The 23,068-nt window shown below is 45.7% G+C and overlaps 1 protein-coding gene across 1 annotated transcript in view; it reads right to left on the minus strand.

Annotated features, from left to right (window-relative positions):
- The window catches only part of E2F8 (E2F transcription factor 8), a 134,593-nt gene extending 113,264 nt beyond the window's left edge, over window positions 1-21,329 (minus strand). Inside the window, exon 1 of the mRNA XM_085643586.1 lies at window positions 21,288-21,329. Within this exon, the coding sequence (XP_085499712.1) occupies window positions 21,288-21,293 (6 nt within the window). The 5' untranslated portion in view covers window positions 21,294-21,329. The remainder of the gene's footprint in view (window positions 1-21,287) is intronic.
- Between the last annotated feature and the right edge of the window lie 1,739 nt (window positions 21,330-23,068).

Here is a 23,068-nt window from a genome sequence, read left to right on the forward strand (position 1 = left end):
GGCTGATTAAGCGCTGGATCGTTTTAAGTCTGGTAAGGCCACTGTTTGTTCCTTGGGCTTACAACTGCAACCCTTTGTTGAGAGACTACCATCAGTTTTGCCACTTTGGATGGATCCAGAAGGGCTTTTCCATTCAGCAGCACCAACTATACGAGCTGCAGACTCAACAACAATCAAATCAGCTGATTAAACAGTACAGAGGCAGAGCCAGTGGAAGAGTCTGGCTGTGGATACGTCCAGCAGACCTCCTCCTCTTCCTCCCCTTCACCACCAGGAAAACAAACCTGGTTGCTTTCCACAAACTAATTCAGAGCCTAGGGGAGGGTTGAATGTCATGCTTTAACCCGGCCTGGTGAGGCATTACTCCAGACTAGTGGGTATTTAAGATTGTGGAAAGGGGTTGCACCCTTCCCTTCTTCCAGGCTCCACTCCCCCACCACTTTCTTCCACCCTACCAGACCACCATGCCATATTGCCACAGGAAGTAGCAGCTCTTCAGAAAGTAGCAGTGGAGTAGTACCAGAACACGAAAAGGGCCAATGATGTTACACACTTTACTTTCTGGTCCTGATCCTGGACCTCAAGAAGCTGAATTTCTTTCTCATAGTTCAAAATACTGACCCCCACCTCAAGTACTATTGGCTTTGGAACTTAGATACTGGATGGTGTCTCTGAAACTGCTGGATGCATACTTCCACACCCCTATCCTGCGGTCACATCTTAAAAATACTTGCGATTCGTGGTGGGTTCTTCACGCTACCAATTTGCTGTACCGCCCTTTTGCCTGACATCAGCACCTTGAGTCTTTTGAAGATGATGGCACAGGTGGCAGCTCATTTCAGATCTGCATCACAATATTTCCATATTTAGACAATTTGCTGATCAAAGCAAGTTCACCAGATGGGGTTTCGCCATCTGCAGTCGACAGCTCCCCAGTTGTTCGACCTGGGCATTTCGATGAACAAGCGCAAATCTCACCTGCCACTCTCCCAACAACTTCAGTTCATGGTGTCGGTACCAGGCACCACCTTTCTGTATGTATTTCCTCCACTGCAAAGTATCAGAGATATCCAGGAAATGGTTCCATCTTTCCAGCAAGGCTTTCCTGAGAGTCCTAAGATTCTGGGCAGTTGCAGGAAGGCCTCTAAAAGCTTGTTAGGTCCCTGTAGCTCAAATAGGAGGTCCACCAACTGACCTTTGGGTAGCCTGAGTTCAAGGCAAGCAGGTCCAATCTTCCTCCTTCAGTGAGCAGGGCAGATCCTCATCCTGAGACATCAGGGCAGTCATCCTTCTGAATCTTCAACAAGTCCAGGAGAGTTCTGATGAGAGGTTCTGAAGGTCCCACTTTTACACCTGGTGCCAGTCTTAGTGTTGGGGAATTCCCTGACCTACCCCCAAAACTAATTCTGGTCAGTTCTTCCCCTTCACCTGGTCCAGGCTCCAAACTGTTTAGAGTGACAAAGTTATGGGCAGGCCTGGTGTCAGGTACTTATGTGAGTGCTGAAGACAGGGCCCCTTGAAGTGTAGTCAGGGCAGGGTACAGCTCCTCCCTAGTCATCTTGTCAGGAAGACCATCTCCCCTCACACCTAGGCTTCTTTTGTCTCACTGTCTGAAAGCAAGATACAACTCACAACAGCAGAGCTATTCAGTCATGTTACCCAGGACACTGGCAGAAAAGCACAGTTAGTTTTGGCAGAAAAATACTGACTTTCTAGAAGTGGTATTTTCAGAATAGTAATTTTAATCTGACTTTACCATTAGAGATGGTTTTAAATTACAATTCATTTCAGTGTAAGCAACATATCCCAACCTGCTCCCAATCTGAAGTCAGAAGTTATTTAGTGTATTAAGGTAACCCAGTGTTAGTCTAGGGGAGAGATAGCCTTACAGCAGTGAAAAACGACTTTAGAAGTTTTTCACTACCACGAAATGTAAAACTTAATAGCATGTGTCCTACTTTTTAAATACCATGCACCCTGCCCAATGAGCCTTTAGGGCCTACCTTAGAGGTGACTTATAAGTACTAAAATGGATGGGTTAGGCCTGGCAAAAGGTTTATTTTGCCAGTTCAAGATGGCAGTTTAAAACTGCACTACAGGCTGCAGGGGCATGTTTTACAATGAGTGTTTCTTCCCACTAGTATAATTTAGTTTACAGGCCTTCGGTACATATAGTACCACTTACTAGGGACTTACAAGTAAATTAAATGTGTAAATCTGGTGTAGGACAATCTTACCATGTTTTAAGGAGAGAGCAGAAGCACTTTAGCACTGGTCAGCAGGGCACAAGTTCTAATGCCAACAAAAATTAGTTCAGTAAATTAAGGTATTGAAGGCAAACGTTTGGAGGAATACCATGTCAAGTATGTCAGGGTGAACAGTTCTCCACTCCAATCTCTGAGGACTCCACCCACATGCTTGGAGATTGAGCTGGGGCAACTGAGTTCCCTTCAGCTGCCTCCGGAGGTGGTGGATGCCATATTGTCAGTGCATCTTCCTTCCACCAAATCTGCTGACTCGGGCAGATGCAACAATTTTTTTGCATGGAGTGAGGACAATAATATGTACACCTTGGAGGCCAAACCGCTTAGGTCCTGCAAAATGCACTTCCTCTTGCTCAGAGACGCTGCAAGTTAGCCGCTGTTAGGGGGTATTTAGCTGCCCTGCCCGCACTCCTTTGTCTGTCAAATTGGCTGTCCCTTTAAGTCCCATATTTTCATGCATTTTTTTAAAGGGGATGATGAGTTGATGTGTATATTTCCTCCAACCCCCTTTGTTTTACCCCCAGTGTACCTTAATCCAGTGTTGATGTTTATTATGTGGTTCCATTTGAGCCCCTGGATAGTTGTCCCTGGCATGTTGATGTTCAAAACTGAGTTTTTGATGGCTATTGCCTCTGCTAGAAGGGTGAGTGAGTTACAAGCTCTCATCTACTGTCTTCCTCTCCTGACAAAAGTAATGACTTCCTTCCACCTAGGTCAGTCCACCACTTTCCCGACCTTCTATCACTCGCCCCATCCCACAAAGGAGGAAGAGCGGTTACCTAAGTTGCGCTCTAGGCAGGCGTTCAACTACTATCTTGACCGCACCAAGGGCATTCAACTGGAAGATCTGCTCTTTGCCAGTTGCTATGGAGCTAAGAAGGGGAAGGTGGTACAAAAGAGGACCTTCTCCAGATGGATCTTCTTATGTATCAAAACCTGCTACGCTCTGGGCAAGAAAGACCTCCAGCAAAGACTATAGCCTTATTTCACCATGGCCAAATCTACAACTTCTGCTCTTGCCATGGGAGTCCCAATTGCAGATATCTGCATGGTGGTGACGTTGACATCCTTGCATACTTTTGCCAAGCACTTCTGCCTGGATTCTAAAGTGCATTGTGGTGGGCATTGTGCCAGAGCTGTTCTACAGGCCTTGTCTGTCCATTCATCAACCCTCCACCAAAGGCAGGGTATCGCTCTGTAATCTCTTCTACAGGTGAGGAATCTACAGGTAGCAGTCTCCGTCATAAGAAACAGCTACTTACCTGCGATATCGATCTTTTCCTGTGGATACTCTGATCTACCTGCAGATTCGTCATGGACCTGCCAGCTTCTCATTTGATGGACGTGTTATAGGGAAAGTTAATAAGATTCCTCCTTATGTTTTTGGTACTGCGCTACTCTATCAATGCCAGTCTGTCACTCTTCTCGACGGCTGGGAAAAATAGATAAAAACGAACATTGTTGCACTGGGGTAGGCACTTTATGGCTACAAAGATGTCACCAGACGCCACTTCCGGAGTCAATACGACATCATCGTCCCCTACCCACATAGTGAGAACTTTGAAGTTTCTGGATCCAGTCTGGCGCCTACGATGGTTTGAGAGGCGAGGAATCTGTAGGTAGATAGAGTACCCGCCACAAAGAGTTGATACTGCAGGTAAGTAATTTTTTTTCATATTGCCTATTTATCTTAGCCCATGCCTGATCCCCGCCCAGGCCCTGAAAATATTATGTCCTCTGACCATTCTAGGGTGAGTAGATGACTGGTTCAACTCTGGACTCGTGCGAATGCATAAAGCTTAGCTGAGCTGCAGTAAGTGATTGCGCTGCAGCGCTTCCCCGTCTTTCCAAAAATGAATTATTTCATGGTCCCTTGTATCACGGAGAGAGTATCGTGTACGCCCTACATTTTATCCTTACAGGACAAATTCAGTTGCCTCTATTTGCCACTCTATTCTGATGCTCCATTCCCCTATAGCATCGCTAAGCCCTTCATACACATTACCTCCTCGTAAGTCTTCCTCGTAGCATGATTAACGAAGTGAGCTTCAGCTCCACGCCAGAACCCTCCAAAGCAAAAGTTAGCCTCCCATGCCTCCCATCCCTTCCCAACATGGCCGCCCCTATCACCCCTGACCGCTATAAGAGGAGGGCCGGCCCAACCCTCAGCCTGTTTTTTTGGTTCTGCACTGCAGATTCTCCAGGCGTGTTTCAGGTAAGTGGTTCCTGCTGTAGCAGGGACATGGGTCCCTGGTTGGTGGCCCTGCTCTAGCGGGCTCTTGGGCTTTGGGACCCTCCCCCTTCCTTCCCCGTTGGCCTGTCTGGGGACGGTCAGGCTCTGCCGTAGCAAGCCGTGGATTTACAGGGGGGTGGCCATGGAGGTCTGGGGCTCTGTCTAAGTGGCCCCTTCTAACCCCTCGACCATAGGGGCAGGTTGGTTGGTGTGCTTTTCTGCTCACAGGGCATGTACGTTCCTTGTGAGGCTGCTTTCCACTTGTCTTTTTCGGGCTCCTCATTGTGTCAGGGATGGGCTTTTTGGATTTCGCCCTGCTCTAGTGGGCACTTCCAGCTTGCATTTCCGCGGCTCCGCTGCACTTGCGGCTTAACCCGGGGCTCCGGTACCCTACGCTGGAGGAGGACAGTCCCCTGCGAGGGAGGTGCCTATTGTCCGGTTTGGCTGGGGCTTTTTGCCTGGGTGTTGGGCAGGGGGGCCCAGTGGCCCATTCCATGTTCCCCGGCCACGCCCCTGTTTCCTGGTTTGCAGTTGCCTTGCCCGCGAGGGGCCTCGCTGCAGGGCTCCGCTTCCCTTTGTTTTTTTTTCTCCAAGCTCCTCGGTGCTCATGTGCTTAACTGCTGGTCGCCCTGGACAGGTGCAGTTCCTGGCGCGGGCTCGCTCCTTCCGGCCTCTTCCACCCGGGCTTGGGGCTGCGCAGGTGGCGTTCTACGGGGTGGGTGCTGCAAGCGGTTGCATTTCTGGCGGTCCGGGGGTGGTGGAGGGCTCGTCCGGTTTCCCGCACGGCTGGGTGCTTTCTGGTGCTGCTGTTTTCCTTGCACCGCTTTTGTCTTCCGCCCGTGCTCTTCCCGTTTACGGCACGGGCAAGTAGTGGCGCTCCTTTTCCCCCTGTAGGTCGCGCACAGTTGTGCCGGTTACCCTTCCCTTTCCTTGGTTGATCCAGGAGCGCTGGCATTCCTAGCTAGTCGGTTGTTTTGGGGTATGGGGAGCATCACGGTTGGACAGTCACGCTCCTATAGGTGCTGTGCTGTTCTGGTCTGAGATGTGGCAACGTTCCAGTGCGTTCTGTAGGTACTTTGTAGTGACTTGCCGTCTGGGCTTTTTGATTGCCATGTCCCTTGGCTGCGGCACTATCCTCAATGTGTATTGTTTTAGATCTCACTGGCATATACTGGTGGCTTCATCATATGTTTGGAATTCTCTGCTCCTGACCGGTATGCTTTGCAGCAATACTGTGGATACATTGATATCAAGATCTTTGTCTTTACGCTGCTATACAGGCAGTGAGTTTTATGCTCATTTTTTAAAATGGACTCCATTCGTGCATTACCAATGACCTCCCTCTGTCTCGTTTTCTAGGGGTTCTTTTCTTCTTTCTCTTCACTCTCCTTTCTATGACGGCTGCATTGGACAAAGAGCCCCTTTGACCCCATGCCAGGGTGGGTTGAGACGTGTTCCCGTCTATAGCAGGTAGACCCCATTGCTTTTATGGTGTTTGCCTATCGTTGTGGTTGGCACCGCTTTTGGTTGTCTCTTCATGCCGCCTGTTACAGTGGATATATTTGCCCTAGGCGTAGTGTGAATAGCGGGGCTCCACAGAGTGCCACGAAGTTGGCAGCAATCTTGAGATCACTGCGTGGTCACTGTGTGGGCTTTTACTTCTGCTTCTGCTCCCGGGGGGAAGGAGGGAGGGTTGATAGGTCTTGTGGGTTCTCCTTCTGCCATGGCGGTCATTGTGTCCTATTGTGGTATGTGTTTATGCGGTGTCGACCGTGGCGCCCCTTTCTCCTCCTGCTCCCTGGCTCGGATGGCGGCTGCTGCCACACCCACCTCCGTGTCATGCTTCCCCTCGGCTTCTGGCCGTTGGGGCTTTGTTGGGACCATCTGCTGCCTCTCCTCCCGTCCTGGTTGGCCTCTGTTTCGGTTTTGTGGGTCCTGCCGTGCTGCCCTGTTGTTGCCTGGTTTCAGTTGTTGGGTTCCCCTGCTCGTGTCCGGAGCTCGTTGGTTGGTCTACCGCCTTTTGGTGGTGGCGGCTGGGTCGGGCCAGGGGTTCAGCACGCACCTCTCCTACGGGGTAGGTGTTTGCCTGTGCTTGCAGGTTCGCTTTTGGCGGTCTCTCAGGTTCTTCTCCAGCAGGGCCTGTTCGCCCGGCTCCTGTTTGCCGGTGGGGTCTTGGTGTTTTCCCTATCCTGTTTCGGGTTGTTCCGGTTTTTGGTTGCCTACCTCCTTGTGCCTGTTCCCCTTTGTCTGGTTTCAGGTGTGGTGCGTGCCCTCACAATTCCGGGCGCTCCCCCTTGGTTTATCCTCTACCCCTCTGGCTTTCGTGTTGGGGTTGTCTGCCTTGGTCGGGGTCCTCCATAGGAACCGTTTCTGGTGTTTTTGTGCCTTGTTGTCAAGCGGTGCTTGGCATTGTTTTTCTCTTTGGGGCTCTTCCCGTCCGGGGGGTCTCGGTGCCACCGGGCCGTCATGGGTCCTGGTTCATACACGTCCTCACCTGTTCCTGTGGGTGTCCCTTTGTTATATTTCATATCGGTACCCTAATATAGGTTTGGAGAACATCGTACTCTTTCTCTACATCATCTCCCCTTCATTTCATATGAAAGAGCCTTATAAGAACATAACTCCAAATAAGGACAGAATGCCTTATAGGGACTGAACGCCTTATAAGGACTGATGCCTTTTCAGGACTAAACCTTTTACCTAGTTCCATGACGAGGGTGGGTTCTGCCCGATGGATATTGCTAAGACGTCATACTCAGCACATATGAATAATTTATGAGAACACTCTCCAGGAGGGGCATACTTCACCTCTCCTATCTACGCACAAAGGTTTAATTCCCAACGTCATCCTCATACTGAACAATGGGTAACATACGCACATAGACTGTATAAATACAGCACCTCTTGCTATCAGTAGGCAGGAGGGAACCGAGACTTCAAGGCCGACACACTGACCAGAAACGGTGCGGCTCCGGCATGCCATCGCTCCAGTTGACAGTAGTCTAACTATCCCTGACGGGGTGTCCAACTCAAGTCCAGGACGAAGTCCCACACTCTCACAATTCAGGTATGGAGGTTCAACTAAATCCTAGAGGGATTCTTGGCTCTTAGATTCTAGATTATTAGGCTCTTAGGCTTAGTAGCTCTTTCGCACCTACTTACATGCTAGGTACATTCAGGTACATCTAGAGAGGCATCTATAAATGCATTTTATATTCATGTATGTGTTTATGACTATTGCAAAATGGTAGAACAATACTATTCCTTTTTATTCACTGTGCTGCTGATACTATATGTCTGCTACTGTGTTACAGTTGTAGCAGCACATTTGTTTTACATGAGAAGAACAACGGTACAATAAAGTCTTATTGTAAACACGCCCAACTGCTTCTTCTGTGTATCTCTCTGAGAGCAACACAAGCAAGCACAAGTGACTGGGTGAAAAGTAGTATATTGTTTCCACGAGTCTGAGGTTATTTTGTTCTGAGGTTGCAAAAACGAATCTCTCTGATAACAGGAGTTTCTAGTAGCACTACGAGCTAGCTAATGCGAAAACAGGCTAACATATTCGGCGGAGGTGTACAGAGTCAGTCTGCCACCAGACCCACAGTTTGTTATCCGCAAATGCGTAGGTCCTGCATGAAGGGTTCTATTGGATCTACACTACATGGCGCCCAACATGGTCTAATGGCACCCAACCGTTTGGTTTGGTACATATTTAACAGTACAATCTGAGTAGCTCAGTCGTGCTTAATCTCAGAGACCCTACTTACAAAACCCAGAGACGTCTGGAGTGAGTGGGCAGAAACTCTGCTATGTATTGGCTGTTGGTTATTCAAGCTTGAAGGAAATATTCCCAAAATTGTGCATAAAACCTTTGCATAAACTTCCTTAAAACAGTTATTCCGTGTTCTAAAGACAATGGTTTACCAGGAGGGAGATTTAAACCATCTAGCCCAGGGATTTAATCAGTCTGGTGAGGAAGATTTAGATGCAATACAAATTGCAGCCAAAGTAAGACAAACTCTGACAGTTAAACTTGTCAAACATGGGTTATCACCCAGAGGAGGTGTAGTAATATTCGTTATAGAGGCACATGAAGATTTCAAAGCAGAGGTATTCTACTCTTGGGTTTCATTCCCAGAAGCAGATGCTATAACAAAAACTTTTTATTATTACACACATGAAGAAGTTCCAGCGGCCTATACTCCGTTTGAGGAGACTGAAATTCTGCTTACTTACCAGGAACATATTTTCTGGTTTAATGGCACCCTGCCCCACACAAGAACAAGAGCAACGCTTAGTCCTTTAGGAAGACCAGGAGCAACATGGCCGATATTAGCGACCTATGCACCGCATTCAGACATTGACACAATGCAAGGTGATGAACTGCTTGTTCAACACAAAGAGTTGATAAAACTTTACAGAAACATGACACACTTTGTCTTAAGGACACTAGCGGTCCAATCAACAGTAATTACACCAAATCCAGCTCCTACACAGAGCTCAGATACTAAAATTACTCCACAAACATTACACGCGGTAACGGGCAAAGTGCCCACAAAACGTGAACAAATTCCCTTCTGGGTAGCTCAGAAAATAACCCAGTTAGAAGCAGTATTCCCAAATACCACACCATTTGAAAAACTCAGAATGTTAACAATCAGTTTGCCCATGGGGATTACACCACAGTTAGAGGATTGCACCTCTTGGGGTACAGTCTTTGCTGCCATAAATACCAGAACTCATGGTATTCCTTCCATAGCAGTAATTCCTGATGTATTAAGACAAATACAAAATGAGTACGGAGCAGAACCTGCCCTAAACTTAGGGATGAAGTTATTAAATAACTACGACCAGGTATCAGCCATAATACTAGCTAACATTAAAGGAGAAGCAGCATCAGTGGCAATCCGCCAACGCCTAAGGGGGGTCAGCCCGTTATTACAGGGGGCTGAACTACCCAAAATAATTGAAACTGCATATGCAGAATTAGGCAGAGATAGTTTGGGGGGAAAAGCTTTAAAACCTCAACTATAGGGCAGTCCTGAAAAGGACACTGCTATGCAGACACCCACTTCTTCTAAAAAGAAGTGGGATAATAAAAAAGAAACCTTTAAAAACAGGAGATCTCAGTCCCAAGGTAGGTCTGCTCCACAAGAGCCCTCTGAAAAGAGGTACAAGCTTAGGAATAGGGATAATATTAGGAAACCTGACCGGTATCAGGATACTGATACACGTTCATCTCGTTCCTTTCAGGGCTCGAAGAAAAGCTCAGAAAGAGAAGGACGGTCAGAAAATAGAGAGGAGCGCACACAGTCCAGAGACAAGCAGCGTGCTCAAGACTTTACTTCTAAAAAAACAAGATAAGCAAAATCCAAAACCTCAATTTAAGAAAAAGAAAGTTGCTGGTCTGAAAATCAGACATGCCCAGAATTCTGAGGACCCAACTTCTGAACGAGGAATGGGCTCTGACGATGCTAGACAGTGCAGCAGAAGTAACAATAGCTCGCCTGAACCTGAAGGACTTTCTGGTGACAGCGGAGTTGAATGATTACATCACGGTGGAAACACCAGACACCAGGTTGAGCATCCCACATAAGTTATATGAAATAACACTCCGGATGGAGGGGGACAAACCCAGGAAAGTAAAAGCTCTTTCTTGGAAGAACTTATCATCTGGTTATGACATCCTGTTAGCTGAAAAAGATTGGCCACCTGCATTCGTAATAGATTGCCCCAGGGGAGAAAGTGTAATTTTTCCAGCATTTTCCAACCACATTCACGTTCACCTTAAACATACATATGCACAGGAGTGGGCAGTAGCTCAAGCTCCGGCATTGTACAAAAATCACACAGGGTGGGATGAGAACTCAACCTACCATGTGATTCACTTAAAGTTTCACCTAATACTCAGAGACAATATCCAATAAAGCAAGAAGCTAAAAAAACAGGTCAGGGAAATCCTAGATCAACTTGAATACCAGGGGGTAATTGAAAAATGTACCTCTCCAATGAACAATCCTTTGTTTCCTGTCGCTAAACCAGACAATACATATCGTCTAATTTTAGATTACAGACATTTAAACTTATGCACAAAGACATTTTCTGTCCAAAATACACATAGTGCCGCATTAATGAATAACATTGTGCGCAAAAAATACAAAACCACACTTGATATCTCAAATGGGTTTTTCTGTCAAAATATAGTGCCTGAAAGCAGGTATCTGACGGCATTCAGTGCGTAAGGGTCTCAACGACAATTTTATCGACTAGCCCAAGGGTACAAAAATAGCCGGGGTATTTTCAGCAAGAGTAACAGAGTTACTTCAAAAATTTGATGAAGAAGCGTTGTCCTATATGGATGATATTTATCTGACAGACGACGACTTAGAGAGGCACTTGACAAGGGTTAGCACCATAATTGTGGGATTTGCCACAGAAGGCTACAAATGTAACTTTAAAAAATCAAAAATAGCCCACCTCAATGTCCTAATTTTGGGATATCAGCTGTATAGTGAAGGCAAAAGTCTGGCAGCTAACGTTTATGAAAAGTGTGCGCTGCTCCAGCCTACAAAATCATTAAAAAATATACAATCAATAGTAGGATTCCTAAATTTCGGCATGGCATACATTTTAGATTATGCACAAAGGGTAAAACCTTTCTATGACTTAATAAAACCTGACTTTTCAGCCAGGGATTGGACACAAGAGCATACTAATATTCTTTGTTTACTCCAGGAAGACATGATTGTTTCCAAACACTTACAAACATGTGTAAACGTATGCCACTTGGTGATATACGGATAATTGCGGCTCAAAGCGGATACACTTATTTGACCTTGAATGAAGGAGAAACTGTACCAATTGCATACAAATCACACCTGTACACAAATGCAGAAATGCGTTTCACTTCAACGGAAAAAAACTGACAGCTGTTCAGACTGCTGTAGCAAGAGAAAGAGCACTGGAAACGCATTATTGTCGTAACTCCGGTACCGGCCTTAGAAGCTGTTACAAAGACCAGCATCCCAAATGCGAAAGCGTTTCATCCAAGATGGAAACAATGGGCTAATTCTCTTACTGCAACAGATGTTGAATACAGATTTGATCCAAATTTAAAAACACAAGTATTCCTGCAATATGAACAAGACTATCCTCTACCAAATGAAATCTTGCCTTTAGATCAGTATGAATATATTATTTACACTGACGGATCCGCTCATCCGGCGATAGGAAGTAAGCAGCAATATTTTTCGGCATGTGCTATTGTTAAAGGTTGCATGCGTGATGGCAAGTTCCATCCTAGCTGCACAAAGACGCAATCTCTAGGAGACTGAACGGCTCAGTTGGCAGAATTAAAAGCACTGATACTGGCACTTGTAAATACAGATCACGAATTCCCCACACTTATCGTGTGTGATTCTTTTTACTGTGTACAGTCGTACAATGAGTACTTACAGCATTGGGAACAAAACGGGTTCAAAGATGCAAAAGGTGGCATAATTAAACATAAAATGCTATGGGAACAGGTAGCAGAGTTGAAAGACGAGCTACCGAGGACTCATGTGATTCATACACTGAGTCATCAACGTGATGGTGTTTACGTTGCAGAAAATTCATTGGCTGATGAAGCCGCAAAGGGGGCTGTTCGCACAGCTTCCGTAACTGCGCTGACTCGTTCAAAAACGAGAATAGACGGAGATATTATGGTAGCTGTCATCGCATCACGCAAATGCAGCACAGCAGTTCCTAAAAAAATTCCACTCAAATACTCCTACAAGTTGGATGCACAAAACAGTCCATATGCTCAGATTCCTGGAGTGGGGGATAGAGTTATACCAAATATGGATCGTAGGCAAGATTTAATATTAACTGCACACAAGGGTTTGGGCTCTGCGCACACAGGCGTTACAGCGACTATTTCTTTACTGAAACAGCGGTATTGGAGGCCAGGGTTAAGTAAGCAAACTAAAGACTATGTCTTGAAATGCGACATCTGCCAGCAGATGAAAGGCTCCACCACACAGACGCCATTACTAAAATCTGACAAACCTCTCGCATGTGTGTACTTGGACCACTACGGCCCCTTACAAACGGACGGGACGTACAGATATATCATGGTTGCAGTGGATTCATGCTCAAGATTCCTATGGGTATGGCCTCAGCGTTCTGCTGATGCTTGAACTGTTATAGAAGATTTGCGAGGCTTTATCGGCACATACGCAGTTAGCACGTTACACTCTGACCACGGCCCTGCATTTAGCTCTTGGGCTTACAAAGAGGCCATGGAAGGAATGGGCATAGCATTGCGGTTCTCATCTCCGTACCATCCTAAGGGAAATTCTGGTTGTGGAGAGAAAAAAACGGGACTTAAAGCAATCTTTAACAGCTAGGGTATTAGGCAAGGGCGGTAGTTGGGTCACACACCTTTATGGGGTACAGCGGGCATTAAACAACCAGCCAAGAAACTCTATAGGGGGTGTCACTCCATATGAGGTCCTCTTTGGGACACGAATGTGGGTACCTGATCTTGATTGTGAAGGCACAGTGGCGGATGAAAAACCATTTGATATCCATGATCGTTTGGCTGTTTTACAGGATCTAAAAGAATCCAGGACAAAACAAAGCAATGTCCATCTAAAGACGACCGCCACTGAAGAAGTCAAGGTAGTCACGGCAAGACCTGTCTGGATCCCAAAAGTCGGGGATCTGGTCAGAGCGACAATTGCAGACAAAAAGGAATTTGGACCCTCTTAGAGAAAACCTGTGCCAATCCTTGCAGTACAAGGAACAAGAACTGTGCTGCTCCCGCCTCTTGCTGGAAAAAAGATTTGTCTCAATTGACTTAATCAAACCATACTATGTGGCCGATACTAAACAGCAGGCCTAGTGGACTCCGCTGTAGCAGACGCCCTCCTCTAGCTACAATCCAAGAAGTTCAAATAGAAAGACTCATCACATTTGAAGATCCATCTGTAAGGAATGAAGGACTAAGCAACAATGCTATGGAACTTGTTCCACTTTAACCAGACATTCAAATTCTAAATGAAAATCAGAATAATTCACAAGTAGCAATTAGACCTAATACAGACGTCTACATCAACATGCCTCGTCAAGAGGGAAAGAACATTTCAACCATTCCCTATGCAATTCCTACAATTGATCGAACTGCTTCTGGCTATTTCATTAACTTTGATACGTTTTCTCTGGATCCAAGTGAGCCAGAAACAACGCCAGCCAAAACAACGTTCAAGCAAGAATTAAAGAACTTTCTTCTATTTCTTCAAACGACAGACCTGGTAACACCTTGGGTAATTTCTTGGATATTGTTTTTTCTTTTCTGGTTAAGCTTAGTATTGACTTTTAGTATGCTTATCAATGGACACTATCTTCAACAAGGTTCTACAGCCCAAAAGGTCAACATCCTACTGAAGCCACATCCATCATCACCTCGTGAACAAAGAGACTTGTCATCAGTGAACATTACAGCAGTTGCTATACCCGATGGTATAGTATGGGACAAGGTTGATTTCAACATTTTCGGCCCGACCGAACTTCTAAAAATTAATCATGTATTTAAAATATCATTAAGTGATTTTATTACCTCCAGTACATTTTCTGATGATTGGTACACTGAAACAGTAAATAACATGTTATATGATTTAGAGAAACTGCTGCATTTTCTATTAATGAAATGTTAGAGGATTCTTCAGACTATGACAAATTGTACTGCTACCAACATTATGGTCATCATTTCCTGCACAAATCCATTTCACCTAGGAATGTAGCTGAGTACCATCAGTGGGAACATTGCCCAACACCACCAAAAAGTACTTCACAAGTGTTTGCACAGAAATTTGCATACTTTTCAGGATTTAACACAACAGATCGAGCCTCATTTTATTATAAGGTTGCACCAACATCAGCACTGAAAATTATGTTGACAAACACCAAACAGATTTACTCTGCTTCCTTTTTGGCCCAATTGTCTGAACAGGGTTTCCACCTATGGAAAGACGAAATTGACTTAAAATCAATTTGGGGTTCATGGGACTGGCAAGTCCAGGGTACAGAGGCACTATTTAGAGCATGCCTCATTCCACAGCAGATGATATTTTTAAATGATACTGTGCAACAGACATCCTGTCTCGGAATAGCCAAGATTAAGGACCTGAACACTCCAAGGTTACCTACACCAACACTGGGGTGGCAACATTCTTCTATAAAGGAAGGGGCAACAGTTGATGACATACTAAAGTACAATAGATCAGACCCAAATTGGAAGGAGTGGGTGGTTTGGCCCTTAGACACAAACAAATGTCATAAAAGATATAGATTTTGATGCCGGAGTGGGAGTCGAGAGGTGTTTCTTAGTGGTACTAACTGCAAGAACGCTTTAAGTGGTTCTCTCATGTGCCAAGATATTATTTTGCACGGAACTTGTAATGGTTCAATTTCAAATCTGTCTTGCCACATGAAAGGAACTCCAGCTGCCATGATCACGCCAGCGTTTGAGCTACTTTCGAATGGGAGTTACTTAATGCTGAGCTATTAAGGTTGTTGTGGGATGCTCCCGGGCATCGCATATCTGGTCACCGTGAACACCAGGGTTACTTGCTGTATGCAAGTATTGTTTCCTCCGACAAGTACAGTCAGGGAAGCGTCGATATGGCCTTCACTTAATGTTTCCATTATACAGTTTGATGCTTTGAGCAGAATGAAAGCCATGCTTTTACAGCAAACCGTGCCGTTAACCTCTGCTCGAGAAACCTTTGAACTCCAAGTCGCAAGGACCTCAACAGAGATACAGGCACTAATCCGTACCAAATACCCCCTACATTTCGTAGAAATGGTGGGACGTATCTATAATATGTCAGATACGAGTGGCATTGTACACCTATTTAAGACCGTAGGGTCAGGATTCCTTAACACCTTCCAGACAATCCTCAGAGTTATTCCTAACTTTATACACTCCATATTTGGAAGCATTTTCGGAAGTCTACCTCTGATCCTGCTCGCTGTAGCTGGAATCCTGATTATTGTCTACCTGCTGCGCAATGGACGGACCATCCGCCAGCGAGATTGCATCTGGGTGCACCTTGCCTACGAGAACTGAGTGTTTCTTGGTTCTTATCTTTCAGACCAGTCTTTGATGACTGCATCGTAGCTGTCTTCCGATGCCTGTTCTGCTTAGGAGAATGCGAGTTGGACATCTGTCTGACACCTGACATGGAGACGCCAGCGGATTTAGACTCCAGGCTGGAACCCATGTAGTCCCATGGACGACTCTGTCCCCAGCGTATTCCCATCTTGACGCATGCCTTCCTTGAGGAACCGCATGTGCCTTTCACAACTGAATTAAATTTCAGCTCCAGCATTGACACAGAGGTATCGAATTCAGCACCGGCTACCTCCACAACAGCTGTTGGCAGCGAGGAGTTTCACCTATGCACACTTGCCGTGCTATGCGAGGTATAGCAGTGCTAGTCCCCTGCTGTAGTAGGCAGCGATGATGTTATGTCTCCCAGCCAGGACTTCTGATCTAAATCTGGCTCACCTTGTGCTGGGAGCGAATTCAGAAATTTTCTTTCCCCTTTTCAAATTGACATTTTCAATAAGCATGGCCTTCTAAGTACGCTTGCAGTAGTTCAACTTGTGTGATCGAACTCATTTAGAACTGTGACTTGCGGAACTTTACAACGAAATGTCAAACTATTGCCAAAGAACATTTATTGCCTCGTTTTTTAAATTGTTTTTAAATGATTTTTAACGTTTTTGGAAACATTTTAAATGACTCTTGATAATATTATGCACTGACCCCGTTATAAATGTATATCTCGAAATGTGCATCTCGAAATGTGTATTATTATTGTTAAGTATAAGGAGGAGTGAGTGTTATATTTCATATCGGTACCCTAATATAGGTTTGGAGAACATCGTACTCTTTCTCTACATCATCTCCCCTTCATTTCATATAAACGAGCCTTATAAGGACATAACTCCAAATAAGGACAGAATGCCTATTAGGGACTGAACGCCTTATAAGGACTGACGCCTTTTAAGGACTAAACCTTTTACCTAGTTCTATGACGAGGGAGGGTTCTGTCCGATCGATATTGCTAAGACGTCATCCTTAGGACATATGAATAATTTATGAGTACATTCTCCAGGGGGGCATACTTCACCTCTCCTATCTACACACAAAGGTTTAATCCCCAACGTCATCCCTATACTGAACAATGGGTAACATACGCACGTAGACTTTATAAATACAGCACCTCTTGCTATCAGTAGGCAGGAGGGAACCGAGACTTCAAGGCCGACACACTGACCAGAGACGCTGTGGCTCCGGCATGCCATCGCTCCAGTTGACAGTGGTCTAACTATCCCTGACGGGGTGTCCAACTCAAGTCCAGGACGAAGTCCCACACTCTCACTATTCAGGTATGGAGGTTCAACTAAATCCTAGCGGGATTCTTGGCTCATAGAATCTAGATTATTATACTCTTAGGCTTAGTAGATCTTTCGCAACTACTTACATGCTAGGTACACTCAGGTACATCTAGACAGGCATCTTAGGAGTACTGACTTTATTTTATAAATGCATTTTATATTCATGTATGTGTTCATGACTATTGCAAGATGGTAGAACAATACTATTCCTTTCTATTCACTATACTGCTGATACTATATCTCTGCTACTGTGTTACAGTTGTAGCAGCACATTTGTTTTACATGAGAAGAGCAACGGTACAATAAATTCTTATTGTAAACACGCCCAACTGTTTCTTTTGTGTATCTCTCTGAGAGCAAAACAAGCAAGCACGAGTGACTGGGTGAAAAGTAGTATATTGTTTCCATGAGTCTGAGGTTATTGTGTTCTGAAGTTGCAAAAACGAATCTCTCTGATAACAGGAGATTCTAGTAGCACTACGAGCTAGCTAATGCGAAAACAGGCTAACATATTCGGCGGGGGTGTACCGAGTCAGTCTGCCACCAGACCCACAGTTTATGTTATCCGCAAATGCATAGGTTATGCATGAAGGGTACTATTGGAATTACACTACACCTTCTCTAGATCCCGGTGGTCTCCCACGGTTCCGTTTTACAGGTGGTTGTGTCTCCAGGCCGGCGGTTCCCTTCTCGCCCTGTCTGCAGGTGCAGTTTGCGGTCTGTATTTCTGGGGTCCCCTTCCCGGGTGGTTGCTGCCTTTACCGTCCTGAGGGACTGATGGCGTGCTTGGGTTCCCGGTCTGTGCAGGGTCGGTTGGTCCCCCTGCTGACAGGTTCCTTGTCTGGCTTCTGTTGGTCGTTCCTTTGGCTTGTCTGGGGTTTGCCCCAGCTGTGCAGGGGGTTCTTGTTTCTAGTTGGGTGGTTTTTTCACCTGCCTCCTACTCCGGGGAGTAGCTGGGTTTGCTCCCTTGGGCTTGTTGGCACGGTTGTTCTGTCCTTCACTGGGGTTCCGGGGGTTGTCACTCGTGACTGGTTCTCTCCCGGGGGGTGCTGCATGTTGTTTCCCGGGTGTATTTTTTTTTTCCTCCTGTGGCTTCCATCTACCGCTGGGCAGCCGGGTTCTTTTGATACGGGCGAGGTTTGAGCCCCCAGAGGTAGCTGTTTGCTTGCTCGTCCAGGCTCCCAGGTTTGCGCTTTGCCTCTGTTCCCTCTGCTTCCACGAGTTCTGGGCATGTTTGGCCTGGGCGGGGCATTTGTTCTGTTGGTGGTGCTCGCCTTGTTTCTTCACCCTTGGTTTCCCCTGCTGCGGGTGATGGTTGTCCGGGGTGTGCTGGGTTTTCCCGGTTCTTCCTTCTCCATTGCGGGGCCCTCCGCTTCCTGTGGGGATTGTGCGTCCTCTTCTTCTCTGGCCCTGGCTCTGGTGTGCTTGTGCCTGCTGGCTCGGGGTTGCTCCCTGGTGGTGTTGGCATGGCTTCAGGCTCGTTTCGCCCGGCTCTTCTATCCTTCTCGCCATTGGTGTGTTTCTGCCGGTGGCCTTGCCTCCCTGTACACTCCCTTTCTTGTCGGCTCTCAGGCAGTTGGCTGGGTGGCCACTTGGGTGCTCGCTTCAGCGGCGCGTATCCTACAAGTGGATTGTACGGGACAGTTTGCTTGGCCCCTGCGCGGGGATGTTATGCTCTTTTCGTGCTGCGTTCTCCTTGCTGCCAGGTGCTATCTGCTTCCTTGTGCATGATAGCCCGGTGTTGGGCCTTCGCTTTCCTTTCTGGTGACTTGGCCTTGGGCCTGGTCCCTTCTGATTTTCGGGCTCCTTGGGCGGCCTTGCAGGCTTTCCGCTGTTTGCCGCTTTGGTTCCGTTGGTGGCCGGGTTGCTTTGGGTTCCTATGACTTCCAAGGGCTGGTTTCTTGTGCCTTCCTGGGTTCTTTTGCACTCTTCCAGGGGGTCCTTTTGGCCCGCTGGGGTCCGTGGCCTGCCTGTTTTTCGCTATGTTGGTGGTGTTTTGTTGGCCTTCATTGCTGTAGGTCGGTTGGGGTGCTGCACTCTCCTCCTTTCTTGTGGCTCTGGCCGGTCCACTTTGGTTGTGTCTGGTTCCTCGGCTTCTGCCCTCGGTTACCTCGGTTGTCCGCAGGCCTGGTGGGGTTTGTTTCCTTCTGTCCCTCCGGTCAATGGATTTGGGGTGGTTTCTGTTCTCTCAGTGTTGGTGGTCCGACGTGCAGTGCAGTGTTTGGATTGGACTGTGTCTTTTGGCTGCTGTGGCATCTTGTTGTCTCTGTGGTGGTGTGGCCCTCTTTTCCTTCGGTTCCGGAGTCTGGGGCTTCCGCTTCCCTCTCACTTTTGGCTGTTCGTCGGGCAGTTTTGGTGTGTTTGGGCCAGCCTGCCTCTTCCTGTTGTGGTGCCTGTTTGTTTGTTGCGTTTGGCACTGTACGGTCTGGATCCGTGCCTTTTCTATCCTCCCTCGGTCGTTGGTTCCGTTCGGGCGAGGAAGACTTACGAGGAGGTAATGCCCCGATTACTTACCGGTAATCTTCATTACTCCGAGTATAGTCTTCCTCGCCACTTGAGTTCCCATCCATCCCTCCTTGTGTTGCTGTCAGCTTCATGTTTCTGGTTGGTAGTTCTCAGGCTGAGGGTTGGGTCGGCCCTCCTCTTATAGAGGTCAGGGGAGATAGGGGTCGGCCATGTTGGGAAGGGATGGGAGGCATGGGAGGTTAACTTTTGCTTTGGAGGGTTCTGGTGTGGAGCTGAAGCTCACTTCTTTAATCATGTGGCGAGGAAGACTTTGGGGCCTATTGCGATAGCGGGCGGACTTTGTCCGCCCGTAAGTCCGCCCGCCGCCCGTCACCGTACCGGTAAACAGGACCGACCACCAGGGAAGCGGCGATCCCGCAATAGCAATTTGGATGCGACCGCCACCCTGGCGGTCGCATCCCGGATATTCAACATTGTGCCACAATGTTGAATATGCATGTTGTGCATTGGCATGCACAACGTGACAGGCACCACGCTGTGCCTGCCACCTTGAGTATGCCAATGCAGGGGGGGTACCATAGGTACCCCCCTGTGCACCCCTCACCCCCCCAACACCCAGGGGGCCTGCAACGGGCCCCCACAGCCAAAGCCTGCTTGCCTTTCCATGGCGGCATCACCGCCATGGAAAGGCCAAAATCCGCACATATCCTAATATGGCGGGCGGTGCCTGCTAGGCACCGCCACCATATTAAGGCCCAGGACCGCACGGCAGGCAATCGTAACGATTGCCTGCCAGCAGTAAAGCGGCAGACGGTCTTTCTGTCTGCCGCTGTGCCCCCGCCATTGTAATCTGGCAGGGGGTAATTGAAGTGCGGGCGGGCAAAGATGTCGGGCGGATCGCCACCACCGTTCGGGCGGTGGCGATCTGACGACATCATAATGGGCCCCTATGCTCGGAGTAATGAAGATTACCGTTAAGTAACTGGGTCATTAACACCAGGGCACATCAGCATTGTGTGTTTTTGTATGCAGAGTCGCTGCTAATGCAACAAAACATTTTTGCTACTGGTGACACAGCGGCTCCGATAAAAATGAGATTTTGAAGAAATACATTTTATTGAGCACCCCGTACCCACATACTCTTTAAAAACACAGTGCGTGCTGAACACAGCTCTGTGTCAAGGCAATGTTTTCACACTTAAAAAATTGATTCTTAGCATGAAGCACTATGGGCTAAGGTTTATGCAAGTAGCAGGTGCGCACAATTATCCTTAGACCCGTTAAGGTCTAGTCATATTTAATCTGTTTTATAAAGAAATCCATTTAATCCATTGTGTTTATGTTCATTTCATTTATTATTCTTATTCTTCAAATTGTCACGTTTACTCATTTCTTTAGTAAAGCAACTAAATCTTTTTACATATTCACATGTTCACACTACCCAATGCATTTCGGGTCAATGAAAAAGACCCTTCTTCAGGGGTCTGTAACAGAAAAATAAAGGAAATATAATGAGCAATTCAGTCGTCTAATCATACTCTTTCAGTATTTGACTCTATCTAATATACAAAAATTGTCAATGTATCTCGTTTATAATAAGGTTTTCATTATTCTGTCAGTTGGCGAAGTCTAAAAATCTTTACAACTCTATACCTTGAAAATCCAGTGCCTGTATTACCCCTGTCAATGTTTAAATAAAACACCTGAAAAGATAATCCTAATGAAATAAAGTTCGTGCTAACTACAATTCATTAACATTCAAATTGCAAAAAATATATCTGAAAAATGAAGACTAAAAGCTAACATATCTAAAAGATGAAGGCTGAAAGCTAGCGTAACTATTCTTTGCAAGTCTGCCGGTTACTTACTTCCATGTGCAACACGAAGTTCCCAACTCTCCTTCAATGCGAGTTCAGTTTACAAAACAGCCCTAGTGTGTGATATTTATACATGACTTAATTGGTTGAAAGCATGATGACACATCGTGCCTACAGCCAATCATATGTAGTGGTTACCAGAACCTATCAGATTCTCTTATTCGTGTAGGTGAAGCTCCCGCCTAATTTCAACCTATCAAGAATCACTTGTCAATTACACAAATGTTGTTGTAACTCGGTAGAGGCGCGCTCATTGGTCGCTCCTTTACGAAGTCAAAAACAAATTATACCTATAGTAATGGTGATTCTACATAAAGAATAAATAAATAAATGTTGTGGAAAACGAACCATTATTATAAAAATTAGAATTTAAACATTCTTCAACAGATAATAATAAATTCGAACTACTGATATCTATAGTAAATGACCAGTTTTGTCAAACATCTTCAAAGGTGTTCTCTATGCAGGATGGCAAACAATATATCCTCACAGGTTTTACAAAAAACACGATAGTTCAATTCTGTCATTAATTCCTTCCGGTTGCATGCTCGCCATTTTTCTGATCCAAAAATATTCTGCTCTTAATCTCTGTTTGTGAGTGTCCATCGATGAGTTTGGTTTGATCACTTCTAATATGGTGAATTGTAATTGCGCAATGTTGTGTCCAGCCTCTATCCAATGCATAGCCAATGTGGACTTGCGGTTTTTATTTCTTATATTGCTTTTATGTTCTGTGATCCTGATTTTTATTTTTCGTTCCGTCTGCCCCACGTATAATTTACCACAGGGGCATTTTATTCCATAAATCACTCCTTTTGTGTCACACGTGCTTGAATGTAAGAGTGGAATCATTTGTCCAGTCATCGGATGTCTGAATTGTTGACCAGTTATCACATTATTGCAATGTGTACAGTTCTCGCATCTTTTCATGCCTTTGTGAATCGTCTTAACATCTTGATTTAATTGTTTCTTGATTAATTCTTTTAGATTTTTTGATCTCTTATATGCAAAAGTGATTTGATTGGCTACTATGGGTTGTAAGTCAGGTTCTTCAGTGATGAGTGACCAGTGTTTTCTCATGATGGTGGTGATCTGTTTTGATTGAGCTGAATATTTAAGTACACATACTGTAAGTTTTTTCTCCAATCTTTCTTTTTGATGAAGTAGCAATTCTCTGTCCATGGACTGAACTTTGTTTTTGGTGTGTTGTAATATACTTTCAGGATATCCTCGTTTTAAGTATTTCATGATCTGATTGTCGATGGTGGAGGATAAGTCATTCGGATCTGATGTTATTCTTTTAAATCGAATGAATTGGGATAGTGGTAGGTGTGTCTTTAATGAGTAGTGATGAAAGCTGTTGAAATGTAAACTACTGTTCCTGTCAGTTTCCTTTATGTGAACATTGGTTGTTATTTTGCCGTCTCTAATTGTTATCTTCACATCCAAAAATGCCAATTCATTGGAGTCAATTTGATAAGTGAACTTGATTCTGTCATGTACCTGGTTTAGTGTGTGAATGTTTTCAATAAGTTGATCTTTGGTGCCTTTCCAGATTACAAAGATGTCATCTATGTAACGTTTGAATATCATGATGCCATCCTTCCATTGTGAATTATTCAGTATGTGATCATGTTCAAATTTTGCCATGAAGGTATTAGCGTAGGACGGTGCCCCCGCAAAACCCATGGAAGTTCCGCTACATTGCTCATAGAAACCATTCTCCCATTCTAGATAGCTGTGGAATAACGCAAAATGTAATAGTTCCATCA

This window comes from Triturus cristatus, chromosome 3_1 (assembly GCF_964204655.1).
Source record: "Triturus cristatus chromosome 3_1, aTriCri1.1, whole genome shotgun sequence".
NCBI lineage: Eukaryota > Metazoa > Chordata > Amphibia > Caudata > Salamandridae > Triturus > Triturus cristatus.